The following is a 14,344-nucleotide window of genomic DNA, read 5'->3' as shown; positions in this document are numbered from 1 at the left end:
GCCACCCGCTCCAGCGCCAGGCGCGGAACGGCCGCGCAGGCGCAGCTGCTGCCGGCACCGCGCGGCGCGGCGCGGGGGTGAAGACGGGGCGCGCCGGGCCGTTGGACTGCGCGTGCGCGGTACCTGTGGCAGCGGTAACCCCCGCCCCCGCCGGTACGTGCGCGCGCCGCGCTGAGGGCGCCGGGGGGCGGGGGTGGAACCCAGCCGGGACCAGGGGAAGGGGGGGTGGAACCCAGCCGGGACCAGGGGAATGGGGGTGGAACCCAGCCGGGACCGGGGGAATGGGGGTGAACCCAGCCGGGACCAGGGGAAGGGGGGGTGGAACCCAGCCGGGACGAGGGGAATGGGGGGTGGAACCCAGCCGGGACGAGGGGAATGGGGGTGGAACCCAGCCGGGACCAGGGGAAGGGGGGGTGGAACCCAGCCGGGACCAGGGGAATGGGGCAGGACAGGGCAGAACAGGGCGAACGGAGGTGGCAGCCCGCAGCCCGGGCAGTGCCGGCCGACCGGGTGGGTGTGTGCGGTGCGGTCCGTTCGGCTCTCTCCCTCCTCCCATCCGCGCTTTGACTCCTTCAGGGAGCCGCTGCAGGAGCTTGGTGCGGGGGCTGGTCTCATGTCTATGCAAGTAGGAAGGCCCAGTTTTCACTAGAGCACCTGTCACCCGCAGTGGTTGTTAAAATTGTGGGTCACGCCTAAAGATATATAGCTGCTGTCCGCGTCTCTGTCGATCTGAATAGCCAAAGCAAAACGTTACTGGAGGTATGGGTGTAAGCTCTGCCGCAACAACCCCACCCTTTTGGCGTGGAGTTTGTATCTAAAGTGGGGTGGGTGGATCGTTTGGCTGTTTCTACTGTTGAAGTTTTGCCAGTGGACAAAAAATAATTTTAAAAAACGGGTTGCTTTCAATGCTTGCGGCCTTCTACGTACATGTACTTTATGTGGGTGAGTGCAAAACTCAAGTTCATTTTAAACAATACCTATGGCCTAAGTTCATATGGCAGCCCAGATGTTACACCCATTATCTGAGTAATGCACACCAACTGACTGCAGCTCCTGTTAACCTGTAGTGGAGTAGGACACGGCAGGCAGGACTCTGTGCTTGGTGTGGTTTTCACTCCCTCAGTTAACACACACAATGCTTGAGGCGATTCTTATATTCAAAAAATAAAGTCGCTAAAATATACTGGTTTTGGGTTTATTTACTCCTGAATATAACTTTTTTTTACATAATGCAAGTTTAATATGAAGATCTCTTTCTGTCACTAAAAAAAAAGGATACATATATATGCACTAGAGCGCTTACTATTGCAGTACACTTTTAGAGCAATACTGGATATTACAATTACCCTCTGCATTTTGTTTTTCCTTTTATTAAGGGTTTATAAAGTTTTTTTAAAACCCTTTTTTTATTAAAGCTTTATAAAACTGTATTGCATCTACACAGGCTGACCCCTTTATAATTTACAAGGATTGAGGAAAAAAACTGGATAGCATTATATGCCCATCTCTACTCTGATCTATGCTTTGTAATTACAGCATATTCTCCAGGTCACAGCACTCAGTGCAAACACAGAGATATACTGTTTGTAAGCTCAACTTTCCATAGAAGTGAGCAAATGCTCTTCCCCCTGCCCCCACCTCACAGTTTTAGGGAGATTTTGAGTCTTTCCCCTTTTGCTCTAAACATCACAGATAACTCATGTGGTCCAATTAGTGCAGATATTGGTGTTTGTTTTTCTAAGTAAACAAAGCACAACATTGGGACTCTCTCACTTTGTTGGAAATCCATCCTTCTTAGTTACTTTTTTTGTTAGAGGGTCCTCATGATTTCTCTCTGTCTGTCTGTCCCTTTCTCCTCCTCTTTCCATCCCCAAATAATATTCAATACAGTTCCAGTATAGGAATTCTTCAAAAATCCCTTGCTTGGTTTCCATGCCTTCAGAAGAGATTTCAATGCAACTCATCCAGCCTTGCTGTTACACAAGACTGTGAGTTATCTGTGTATTTAAGTGGGTCTTGCATTTGCTTTTTTTAAAAAGAAAGGATTAAAAATAATTAAAGTTTTCTTGGGAGGTGGGACAAATGCATATTTTGGTATCATTTTGATTACAAGAAGCTAACCAAGTTAATTATTACTTATAAATGTGTAGTTAAAGCAAGTCTTCTAGAAGAAAAAACAAAATGCTTTTTAGTTCCTATAAGCAATATTATTTGCGAACAATATTGTAGTAATAGGATTGGATGTCTTTTTTACCTTGAGGACATGAACTTTTTGAAGTTGGGTTTGTCAGTGGAAACAAGCTGGAACTAAGCAGGAGGAGAGGGAAATGAGTCTTACTCTGAAAAGTACCTCCTTGGCACTGATGAGGTCATAGCTGGATTTATGTTTGATCTCTTGTTCTGAATTTTATATCCTTGAGGGCTTTTTCTCAAGGATAGTTACTGTTTGGTTTTTTGTTTTCTTTCTGAAGCAGTTAAGTGGATTGTCAAGTTGTCTTGGAAAAAAACCCACAATAACTCATCAGAAGATGTTTCACGTTTTTCGGTATCAGCCTTTAAGACTAATAACCCAGAACAGTCTTTCTAGCATGTGTTTAAAACTCACGCTTTCAAGACCTGTTGCATTTGCACAGATATGGAAGTCATGGTTCTCAAGTCATTCTCTTCTTGGAAAGAAAAATATTATCCTGATGGGACCTCCAGGTGCTGGGAAAACAACGACTGGGAGAATAGTGGGCCAGAAACTGGATTGCCCTGTCATAGACATAGATGATGATGTCCTTGAAACAACCTGGAATATGAGCGTGTCAGAAAAACTGCAGGATGTTGGTTATGAGGAATTTCTAGAGGAGGAAGGAAAAGCCCTGTTGAAGTTCTCAGCATCTGGAAGTGTCATTTCCCTTAGTGGATCCAATCCAATGCATGCTGCTGGCATGCAGCACATAAAGAAAAGTGGAATAGTTGTGTATCTGGATGTGCCCACAACAGTCCTTATGAGCAGGCTGAAATCACAGCAGATGGATCGTATCGTGGGGCTGTCTCCTGGTATTTCTCTCAAAGATGTACTCCAGTTTAGGAAGCAGTTCTACAAAAGATGGTTTGACATCCGTGTTCTTTGTGGCAGGGATGTTGCAGCAGAGGTCGTAGCAGAAAAGGTACTTGATGCTGTGAAGAGATACCAAGACTCAGAACTGGAAACTTTCATTTCAACAAGGTCTAGTAGGTCTGGAAGGAGTACAGAAGAAGACTCTAATAAATTCTATTTCAGTGATGTTGTTATTCAGGGCTTAGCCCTTGATGGGGGACTCTTTGTTCCTGAGAGACGACTTCCAAAATTGACTGCTGAAGAATGGCAAGGTCTGATAGAAGCAACTTACGTTGAAAGAGCCCAGGTGATACTAGAAAGATGCATACATCCTGCTGATATTCCTGCTTCTAGGCTGGCAGAAATTATTGAAACTGCTTATGGAGAAAACTTTAGTTGTTCTAAAGTTGCCCCAGTTAGGCATCTGGCAGGCAATCAGTTCCTTCTTGAGTTATTTCATGGACCAACAGCATCATTTAAAGATTTTGCATTACAGTTGATGCCACATTTATTTGCCCACTGCATTCCCAGAAGCTGCAATTACTTGATTCTGGTAGCTACTTCTGGGGACACGGGGAGTGCTGTTCTGGATGGCTTTAGTCGTCTCCATGACACTGACAAACAGAGAATTGCTCTGATGAATTTTTTCCCTGAGGATGGAGTAAGCCCAATTCAAAAATCACAAATGATTGGCTGTCAGAAGGAAAATGCTTGGTCAGTGGGTGTCAAATCAGATTTTGATTTTTGCCAGACAGCTATAAAGCAAATCTTTACTAATTCTGATTTTACTGGCTTTCTTACAGTAGAATATGGAACAGCTTTAGCTGCAGCAAACTCCATAAACTGGGCACGACTGCTTCCTCAGATAGTTTATCATGCCTCTGCATACCTTGATCTCGTTCATCAGGGTATTATTTCTTTTGGAAGCCCTGTAGATATTTGCATTCCTACAGGAAACTTTGGCAACATGTTGGCTGCTTTCTATGCTAAAATGATGGGAATTCCTATTAGGAAATGTATTTGTGCTTCCAATGAAAACAATGTTTTGACTGAATTCATAAGAACAGGTGTTTATGATTTGAGGGGAAGAAAATTAATTTCCAGTTTTTCACCAGCAGTAGATATTTTGAAGTCCTCCAATCTTGAGCGATACTTACACCTGATTGCTAATGAAGATGGACAACTGGTGACACAATTATTTAATCAGCTGGAAAATCAGGGCCACTTCCAGCTGCAGAAAGATCTACTTGGAAAGCTTCAGCAGGACTTAGTGGCTGGCTGGTGCTCTGATGAGGACTGTCTGGCTGCCATTCACTCTGTGTACAGTACTACAGGATATATTTTGGATACACACACAGCTGTTGCTAAAGTAGTTGCAGATCGATTACAAGATAGAACTTGCCCAATTATTATTTCATCTACAGCTCATTATTCTAAGTTTGCACCTGCTATCTTGAGGGCCTTGAGGATTGCAGAAATAAATCAGAATCCATTAAGTCAGCTTCACTTGCTGAGTTCTTACAGCGCTCTGCCTCCAATCCACTGGGGCCTATTGGAGACCCTGAAAAAGACAGGAAATGGGGATCACCAGGTCTGTGCTGCTGATTTGAGTGTGCTGATGTCCCATATAGAAACCTTAATTCAAAATCATTTTATGAAAGTTTTTTGAGCAACTGATACAATGTCCACAATTGCAAAACCTTCTTAACAAGCTGCATGCTTTATGAAAGCCATCATTCATCTGGCCTGTGTCCAGTCCACAGCATATCTCACAGTTTTATATTCAGTTGTCAAGCTTTCAACAGTATTTGTAAGTAACATGTGTGAGATTTCTAGTGGCAGTGAAAGGTTGTGAATCTAGAGTGTAAAAAACTGGAATACCACTTTGCAAACCATACACAGTAGAGATGCCAGCGCTGCTGGCTCTCCTTGGCAGTGCTGAAGCATCCTCAATGGAAGGAGACAGATAATGAAGTCTGACCTTTCTGGAACTAATAGCTCTGGTTTTGTTGCAACAATGATGTGAACGTTTGGTCAGTGGATGTTTAATTAAACTTTAACTCATTTCACTTAGGGCACTGAAACACAATGATATAATGGTGTTCATATGTTACTAATGAGGGTTGATTTCACTACAAAGATTAAAATACCCTTGTATTGTTAATCCTTGAACCATTGAATTTTGTGATATATTACCTTCTTGTATAATGTTTTATATGTATTGTGTTGCCAATGTCAAAATATAAAAATCTGGTAATTTTGTTTTTAATGCTTTTTTTTTCACAAATATTTTCCTGTGTCAAATAGAATACCTAATTAAATATTTTTAATATATTTGAGGTGTGGCTCTTTCTCCAATGTCTTGTAGTCTCTTTCCTAGACGTTTTTTATTTGAACTTTCAACTTTAAAATCCTTTTTTAGTACTTTAGAAGAATCTGATAGTGGTAACATCTGTCTTCTTAAATAAGAAACAGACTTCACTATTTATTTAGATATATTTTTTGTATTATGTTTTATCTTGGAGATCATATAGCTTTTCTTGTTCTAATTACTGATGTTTTCATATTTTTTTAAGTTAATTTCCTTGATGTTCTATTCTATTCGAGCTTTGCATGAATTAATGTAAGAAAGAGGCTTCCCAAATTACTTGGCATCTCATCAAGGAAAGTGAAGGATGAATTCCAGTCTGATAGCATCAGAAGTGTTCATTATGTAACCCAAAATACATCTGTGTGGTTTTCCTAATGACAGGCACTTTGCTCTTGTTTTTTTTTTTTTTTCCTAAGAAAAATTAGACTGGATTGTCCTAGGAGATCATGTGGTTATGGAGAAATGTATTCTACTAATTGAAGATTATATTTCACAAGGACATAAACTACATTTCATACTATGAGAAATGGTAAAATGATGTATTGAAAGGTTTAAGTGGCATGCAGTTAGAGGTAAAGAGCTAAGAGTCTTCAGATGTAAGGACATATAGCTATGGGAAGTTGTGTTTCCCACTAAGATTCAAATAATCTGGTAATTGATAACATTTTTTTGCCTCTTCAATAGGCAACATTTCCTACATGTCAAGATTCACTTGAGGCTTTGAACTGTTGTCATATCTGACAGCTTCCTCTGTGTGCCTGCTTGTACTTTTTGCCACACTAGAAGTGAACAAGACACCATCTAGCAAACTATTTTAAAGAATTGTCATTTTTTCCAGCTGAAGGTAAAAGTCCCCAGCACGATTTTGTGCCTTTTCCACAGTGAGTATGTATAGAGTATTATTAAATGTAGCTGAGAACATGGGTGTGACACAGTAGCTTTCTAGATTCCCCCATTCTTAGATACTTTTTTAGGACCTTTCTGGTTCTTTGCTAAAACCTTTTTCACTATTTCTGCAGTAACTTTGAAAAATAACTTTTTGTTTTTATGGAATTGTGAACAAACCAGGTTGGAAGTGACCTGAAAAAGTCATCTTGGCCAACCTTTTGTGACAAAGGGAGCCCAGATGAAATTATCTAGCATCCTCTCTGGTTATGTCTTAAAAACTTCCAGCAATGGAGACTCTCCCACATCCCTGGGGATATTGTTCCAGTGTTCTCACTGTAAAAATTTCTTTCTTATACAAAAATGAACCCTCTCCTGGTACAACCTTCTCCTCTTCCCCTTGTCATTTCCATATGGCTCCTTGTGAAGAGAGAGCCTCCAATCTCTTCCTAACCACCACCGAAGTATTGGACAGCTGTGCTGAAGTGCCCACTGAAGCTCCTGTAGTATGAAAAGATCAGACTCATTCAATGTCCTCTTAGGGCAGGGGAATTTTCATCATTTTCCAAATACGACATGGAAAAGATCATGATTATGTAATTTAAAAAAAATCCAAGTCCTGTAAGAAAAAGTTACATCAGCATATTGCCAAGAAAGGAGCACTGCTTGTATCAGTGATAAGTGAGCATACACCTTGTATTTCTGGATGTTTCAATCTGATTCTTACAGTAATTCCAAGTGGAAAAAAAATTAATGCTTTCTCTGGATGTGCTCAGTACAAAACCAGAATTCTAAACCTTGAAAATAAAAACCCAAAACCAAACAAACCCAATTGCCTGGATTGAATTACTGGGACAGGGCTTGGTTTCAGCATAAGGACTCAGTGGAAATCCTGCAGTACTTGGTTCCATGGGGCTTAATGCCATTTAAATCACAGGGCTGTTTGTCACAAACTGTTACAATACTTTATAGAAACATCTTCAAAGAGCTTGTTTTTGTAGAAAGTACCTGAAAGGGAAGAGCTGAGATTTTAAACAAGATAAGACTAGAAGCCAACATCCTACCCTGAGATAACTCAGTGTTAGATAAACTATTCAGAGCTAAACTAGCAGGAGATTTATTTTGGCACGACTAAATTATTTTAAAGTTCGTGGCAGTAGCCCAAGCATGGTTTGAATTTCTGGTTGCTGCTTTCCTATCACATGAGCCATTATAGCAGTCGATATAAACTAAATAAGTAAAAAAATGAGCACTTGTACTTAGGAAAGGGCTTTCAATGGGGACTTACGGTGTCTAAGGGCAGTGGTTAATGAACACATACAATATTAATACATTTCTCAGAATGCCTAAAGGCTTTTACAATGTAGTATTTACTAATTTAAAAAAATAATTAATTTTTGGACTTTCATTAACTTCAGTAAACTATTTTCCTGCACTACATCTGCTTGTGGATCCTAGTAATGAACATTATAAAATGCTCCAGTAGTGTTGTGATCCTGGATGTACACAGTATTTGTGACCTGGTGCTAATGCTGTGTTCTGGTAGTTGTGGTGTACAATCTTCTGTCCTGCAGGGCCTGCAGCAATGGAAGGAAAAAAAAATTGCAGCATGCTCAGAATAGCTGGCTGTGGGTACAGAGGATAGTGAGGGAAGCAATCCTCCTTTCTTCCTAGCCCAGATTTTCTTAGTGTCAGCGATATACTGTGGCTCAGCAAATCTTGTGCTACTGATATGGTCCTTTTTTTCCCCCACTGTCAGTATTATGAAAGATTCAAAAGGCATTAAAGACTGGGCATAAGTGCCCTTTTTTTGGTCTTGTGTGTTCAGTGTGCAGACACTGTGCACCCTGAATGCTGTCATACATTATTTCCAATTAACTGGTTAAGGCAAAGTAGTGTGCCAATGGTACAGAAAAGCAAACCTATATTGTGCTGGTTAGTAAGATTCCTTAAGCCATTTAGGTTTGCTGTATACACAGCTTGCTCCTATTAGTCTAGCAGGATGTTGCAGTATCAGTCAATAAAATCAAGGTTGACAGAGAGTGTGAGTGTGCAGAGCTACACATTTCTACTTGCTTTGTTGACCCAGAGTAATAGCATTGCTTTAGTTAAGCTGGTATTCTTCTGTATAGATAAATCTTGGCTGAACACTTCCTACTATATGAAAAACCTCAGGGACAAATTTAACAAATGTAAGGAGAAATACAACATCTATATTTACAGTGCTCATTACTTGCCTTTAGTCACAGCCCTTCTTGTCAGGGAGAAGACATGAGGTAAAGGATGAATAGAACATCAGAAGATAATTCTGTTTTCTTAGTATTTTATGATATAAAAAGAATTGCTATTTACACTTTTGAGGTGATGAAATATTTTATCTGATGGAATTCTAGAGGGAAGATTTTTGTTGTTCAAAAGGTCAGCTTTGCTTTCAAGGACATCAAGAACAGATATTGCTATTAAGTATATCATATTTGGCATACCTGAAATACACATTACTCATTTGTATCCACTGTATTTTTTCCTAAATAAACACTGCAGGATTTATATAGCACTATAGCTCTTTGTTTGCAAATATGTTTGAAAGTTCTTACCAGTCTGCTATAAAGAAAATCCACTAAAATAAGTGGTTTCAGAGTTTGATATTTTTAAGTCTTGAAAGATGTGTTTCCTTGAAAGTTGGAGTATAGCTGGTGATAATCTAGTAATTCACTTTGTTGAGATAAAGATTTTAGTGTGATAATGGGCATCATTCTGGAAGGAAGGATGTATAAAAATGGAAACACAGATCAAAACCAGCAAATGTCAAAAGACTCTGTTTACATTGCACCACAGACTTGTCCAGTGCTGCATGAAAAGCCTGTATTCTGATGATTGGTATGGAAAAAGAAATCTCTGATAGTTTAATGTTTTTTATTCATGTTTAGTTCAGTGGAGAGATGAGCTAGTTGTCTGTTAGCTGATGTGGAGCAACTTTGGTACACTTCTAATATCATTTCAGGATCATGGGCTTAAAAATTACTCAAATGGTTGAAACCACAATGAGCAGTAATGTCAGTGAAGTAATGTGAATGGGGCATTGATTCTGAACATGTATTAGCAGCTTAAGGAGGATTTAAACGTCACTGTGTTTTTTCACAGCAGTTACAAATGTGCTCAGCTTGTTTCTTCAGATTTTTTCAGAATGTAGAAATCTAAAAGACAGCTGTCGTGGTCTTGTTCTCCAACTTAGCTAAAACTTTCCAAGATCTCTCAGTATGGACCAAGATCTAAGCTGTTTGCTCAGTTTACTTGAGAAGACTTTATTTCCTGATAAGTGTTTAAGATGCTGTCTGATTTCCTTCTTGGCAGTATAGGAAAATTATTCAGTAGAATTAAGGTAACACCTGATTTACTTGCATGTGTCTGATATTATAAAATTTAACCAAGGGGAGCAGCCACTCTGTTTTCCTTGCACAACATAGGAACACATTTTTCATAAAAAGTGTATCTCAAGTTTCACAAAATCAGTTACATAGCACAGGAATTCTTACCCTAGCATTTTATTTAGATATTTTGTCACTGGTATTTGGAACAGACTTAGATTCTTAAATAGTTCTTTTTATTTTAAAGAGTTATTGTTATAGAAACATGGAGGGTATCACCCCCAGATTCAAAATTCATCATGACAATAATTGAGTCAAACCTGAAACAACTCAAAATGTAAATTGGAAAGAAAAGACCGAACAGATTTGTTATGTGAGTTCACACAGGATTTGGCTCTTAACCATGAGTTTATTAAGAACATAGGAGGAAATAAAGTAATGACTGTTCAAATCTCCAGATGCCACAAAACTTAAATACTAAGGAGCCACTTAATCAGAGCAAGATTAATTGCTTGGTTAGGAGCTGTAAGCAATTTGCATTTCACTCTGGCCTAAAGTAGACCTGTGTTTTTAGGAGAATAGAGGTTTGAGAACATACTTAGCAAGTTGAAAAATTTGTGATAGGAAATGCTGACTTTGAATGGTGTCTGGAGATGATGTGCATTTTCAACTGAGCATGAAATTTCAGCATGCCTTGTGGCCAAAAGGACCAGTGAGATCCTGAGGTTAGAAATGGGAATACTGCCAGGGAAGAAATACTGCTCTCTGTATTTGGCTTTGGTGTAACCTTTTGGAAGAATATTATGCTCAATTTCAGTAGTCACAATTTTCAGTAATGCTGGGAAGCTGGACAGAAAAGTCATGAGAGCAATAAAAGTATTAAAAAGAAGCACTGTCATGAGAGACTCAAAAACCAGAATCTGCTTAGTTTAGTGAAAGAAGAATCAGCCTAGATGAACCATCTTTGGAGAAAAATTGTTAATAAAGAGCTGTTCCACCTTGCAGAGGAAGAGTGATCCAGTAAGTCTAAGAAGAAGGACATGTTACAAAAAGAGATAAAAGTACCTAACAAAACAGTAAAGGCATCCCTAGTCTGGACATATTAGATGATTTCCTGAAAAAATGTGATTTGATGGAAAGATGACTAATTCAGACAAGTCAGACCATGTTACAAAAGAGGTCAAACCAAACAATCACGAGTCATGTTTGGCTGCCCCAGAAGTAACTTGCCTTTAACAAAAGCATGAACAGCATTTCACAGAGATTTCAGAGATAGAGATTATGAACTAATTTCAGTTCTGCTGTGGTGTGATCATAAACAGAGCAAAATAGGCTACTGGATATGTTTAGCCTTGTTCTTTCTGTCTCTAGAGAATTGCAAATCGGCTACTAATGCATACCCTGACTTGACTCATGGCTATTAGGATATGGCTCATTAGTTTTAAATTTCATTATACAATATGCCTTGTGATGGTTTGGGCTATATATACTTTCATTATGGAAATGAGGTGAACAGCACAGGAGGAAAGTGTCTGTGTAAATGTCAGCTTTATTGAATGTAGCTAATTATTATTTATTTTCTCAAGCTTTTAAAAGTTGGAGATCTTTTGAAATTTATTAGATGCTTTTGGGCTCCTTTTTTCTCGGCTTTTACAAGCAACCTGCAATCCAATGGCCATTTAAAATTCATTTTCAGCTCATAATAAGACTTATATGACAAATGAAAAAATCCAATGGTTCCTTTTTGTAATTAAACTTGAACTTTTATATACCAATTAAAGCTTAGAGAAGGCAAAATGTACTAATAGGTTCTGCTCTAGCAACATATTTTAAGTGTATTTTTTCATTACATTTTAAACTAATTCACTAAATTATATCTAAATAGAGCAGGCATTTAGTGGACTTGTTTTCTAAGTGTCTGTGGCAATCTGATTCTGTTTAAAATGCTAATAAATGCATCCCATCTCCTAATGAAACCAGTGCTCCCTGCATAATTAATTAGCATTTTATACAGATGAGCCATATTCACAGTATTTTTCTACCAGAAATGTTAATAAAAGAATTTGATGCAGTTTTGAAACACCACAAGAGCAGTTTATTTCTGTAAAACCATTTTTTGCAACTAAAAATTTTAGCGAAATTTACCTGGAATCGTTGTTCCATACAGCTTTTATCCACAAGGTGGCATTCCTAACAGGAGTTTGATAGACATGGTCACTTCTTGCAGTTTTTGAAGAGCTCTGAGAGGCAGTCATAAGCATTTGTAATATTATATGAGCTTTTTATGATTTCATTTTTATAAAGTGTAATTAAGAGTAATTTAAGAAACTTTAATTACAATTAGGTTAATACTCATTGATGTGTGGAGTATCCAGAAATACGTGACGGTTTCAGGTTACAAAGCAGCACATTCATTCATGGCATTATATGCTACTAGACACTTTTCAACTCTAAAGCTGGAATCAATTTTGCTTTAGTGAAAGAGTCTAAAATAATAATTTAAAAATTCTTTAAATCAAGAGCACAAATAATACCATGGTCTTGTATGCAGGCCCCAGTGTTTGGTGTTTTGAACATGATGCAGCCTATGGAGCTTGTAGTGAGTTCTGGGTTAAGGAAGGGCAGATAACAGTGTTCATGGGGAAAAGCTGTATAAATTATGTCTTGCTCTGCAGGGGAGGATTTTTTATATTTTAATGTTAAAATGACCAAGCAACTTATTTTCATATGCCTGTCATCCAGGTTGATAACAGAGCCAGTGGGCATCTCTGCTTTTCTTCAGGCTTTATATCTTTTTCAGTTTCTTGTAGTCTTTGTATGCTAAATCCAAATACCTCTTGTTACCCTTTTTCTTTAAATACAAGCATGAAGGGAATATAATACAATCTGCTAAACCAATACAAGTGCACTGGATTTTATATAGCAGGGATGTGCATATTATACTTTTCTCCCCCATGGTTAAGGTCCTGATCTTTGCTTTTTTTGCTGATTATGTAAGATCAGACTTTAGCTAAATAATCATTTATATTTACATTCTAGCTGGTGCCCTACTTGCATTTTGGTTTGCAAAAAAAGGCCTAACATAAGGTTTGTGCTGAAACTGTAATCCAATGTAAATTGTGGATTTTTTTCCAAGTCTATTTCGAGGCAACAGAAAGGAATATGAGTTGCTTGGTTTTTGAGTTATTGTTTTGTGGTAGCAAAACTTCTGTGGAGTCTTTTCTAATGTGTGTGCACATTTCCTGCTAATCCCTCTGCTCCCTGTGCTGACCCCCCCGATGCCTCAGACCTCTGGGTTTGGTTCCTTTCACTTAACACAGCTGAAAGGACAGAGCAGGGGCTGCACCAGGGCTGGCACTAATGACAGTCTTTGCTGAGGTAGTGGGCACTGTTCTGACATTGAGCAGATGTTCTTTTCCCTAACATTCTGTTGTACTTCTACCATCTCTCAAAGGTGGCTCTGCAAAACAGGGTATGAACTCCTGTTCACTGAAAGCAATTGTCAGTCAGAAAACACCACTTTCAGAATGATCAAGCTGGTAGAACCTACCTGCTGCTTGAATCTGGCAACAAGGACTCTAGAGGCAAACCTTCTCAGTTGGTAGTATCTCATGCTGAGTGCCAGTAAAATTTGAGGGCCTGAACATCTCCCACATGCTGCAAATTTTAAAGAAATGTGGTGAAAATTGCTATTTCCAGGATGCAGAAATGGCCAGACAAAGAAAGTTATATATAATAATTATGAAGTGTTAATGAGGAAGTAAATGATTTGTTGTTGTTGTTGTTGTCTTTCAACTTAAGTTATACACTGAATTTTCTTAACAGTAGTTAGGCATAGCACTAGGTGAGTAAATGAGGGCAACATTCCTCTGAGAAGAGCAATAAATCTGTCCCACAGAGGAGGTTTAAATATAGGAAAAACAAATGTACAAAAAAAAAAAAAAAAAGGAAAGAAACATTCTCTGCTCTGATGGCTGCCATGTGGAAAGGACTTATGGTCCATAGATAGAACTGAACAGCTATGCAAGGGAACAGTTAGTCAAGGTAAGGGCAGGGTTCAGGGTCCCCAAAAATGCTGTAATGTGTAGGGGGTGATGGACATCACCAGGAGAAATCAGTAGTCTGGAGCATTGCTGATGCTTCTGGGACATCTCATGGTATTGGATCAGACAGATATGTACTCCAACTCCCAGAAATGGGGATTGCTGAATTGTGCTTTTGCCTAAGGGTCTCTCAGTTATGTGACAGTAAGTTCACATAACCCAGCACTTGCAGGTAACACTGTCAGAAAAAACCAGCTGTACTGACTGCAGACAAATAATGGTCCTGATACTTCATGATGGATCTGCAAATTGCTTTGATAGTACAAAGCACATCAGGGGCTAATTTGATGCAGTTTATTGTTTGCAAGAGGTGGATTATAAATGTTGTTTGGAATTGCATCTTATGTAACTGCTGCTGGATAAGCATATGTATGAGTAAGTGTGAACTGGGAAAGGAAAATGTGATACTGGGAACTGTAAGCACAAGTATTATCACTTCCCATATGTAACAAACTCATGCCTAGGGCAAGGAAACACAATTACTGACAGAAGCTGTGTTTGCTAATGCAGGTGATTTTATTGTTCTGAGTGATTT

General features: G+C 39.0%; 1 protein-coding gene across 6 annotated transcripts; it reads left to right on the top strand.

The window, feature by feature from the left end:
- Window positions 1–13,662, top strand: THNSL1 (threonine synthase like 1). 6 transcript variants are annotated; one of them, XM_071428789.1, is made up of 3 exons: window positions 1–153; window positions 1,891–1,988; window positions 2,475–13,662. In XM_071428789.1, exon 3 carries the CDS (start codon window positions 2,529–2,531, stop codon window positions 4,752–4,754), a length of 2,226 nt encoding a protein of 741 aa, XP_071284890.1. In that variant the 5' UTR covers window positions 1–153; window positions 1,891–1,988; window positions 2,475–2,528; the 3' UTR covers window positions 4,755–13,662. The 6 variants fall into 6 exon arrangements, with proteins under 6 accessions (XP_071284890.1, XP_071284891.1, XP_071284894.1 ...); XM_071428790.1 differs by having other exon boundaries at window positions 2,472–13,662; XM_071428792.1 differs by having other exon boundaries at window positions 22–153; window positions 1,897–1,988; window positions 2,472–13,662.
- Window positions 13,663–14,344: the final 682 nt, after the last annotated feature.

Source organism: Agelaius tricolor, unplaced genomic scaffold, assembly GCF_023055355.1.
Source record: "Agelaius tricolor isolate 1412-34295 unplaced genomic scaffold, bAgeTri1.0.p SCAF_6, whole genome shotgun sequence".
Taxonomy (NCBI): Eukaryota; Metazoa; Chordata; class Aves; order Passeriformes; family Icteridae; genus Agelaius; species Agelaius tricolor.
This window is presented reverse-complemented; position numbering and strand designations above follow the sequence as displayed.

What these genes read in the sequence shown, in the direction of transcription:
- THNSL1 (XM_071428789.1), top strand. Translation starts at nt 2,529, where the DNA reads ATGTTTCACGTTTTTCGGTATCAGCCTTTAAGACTAATAACCCAGAAC.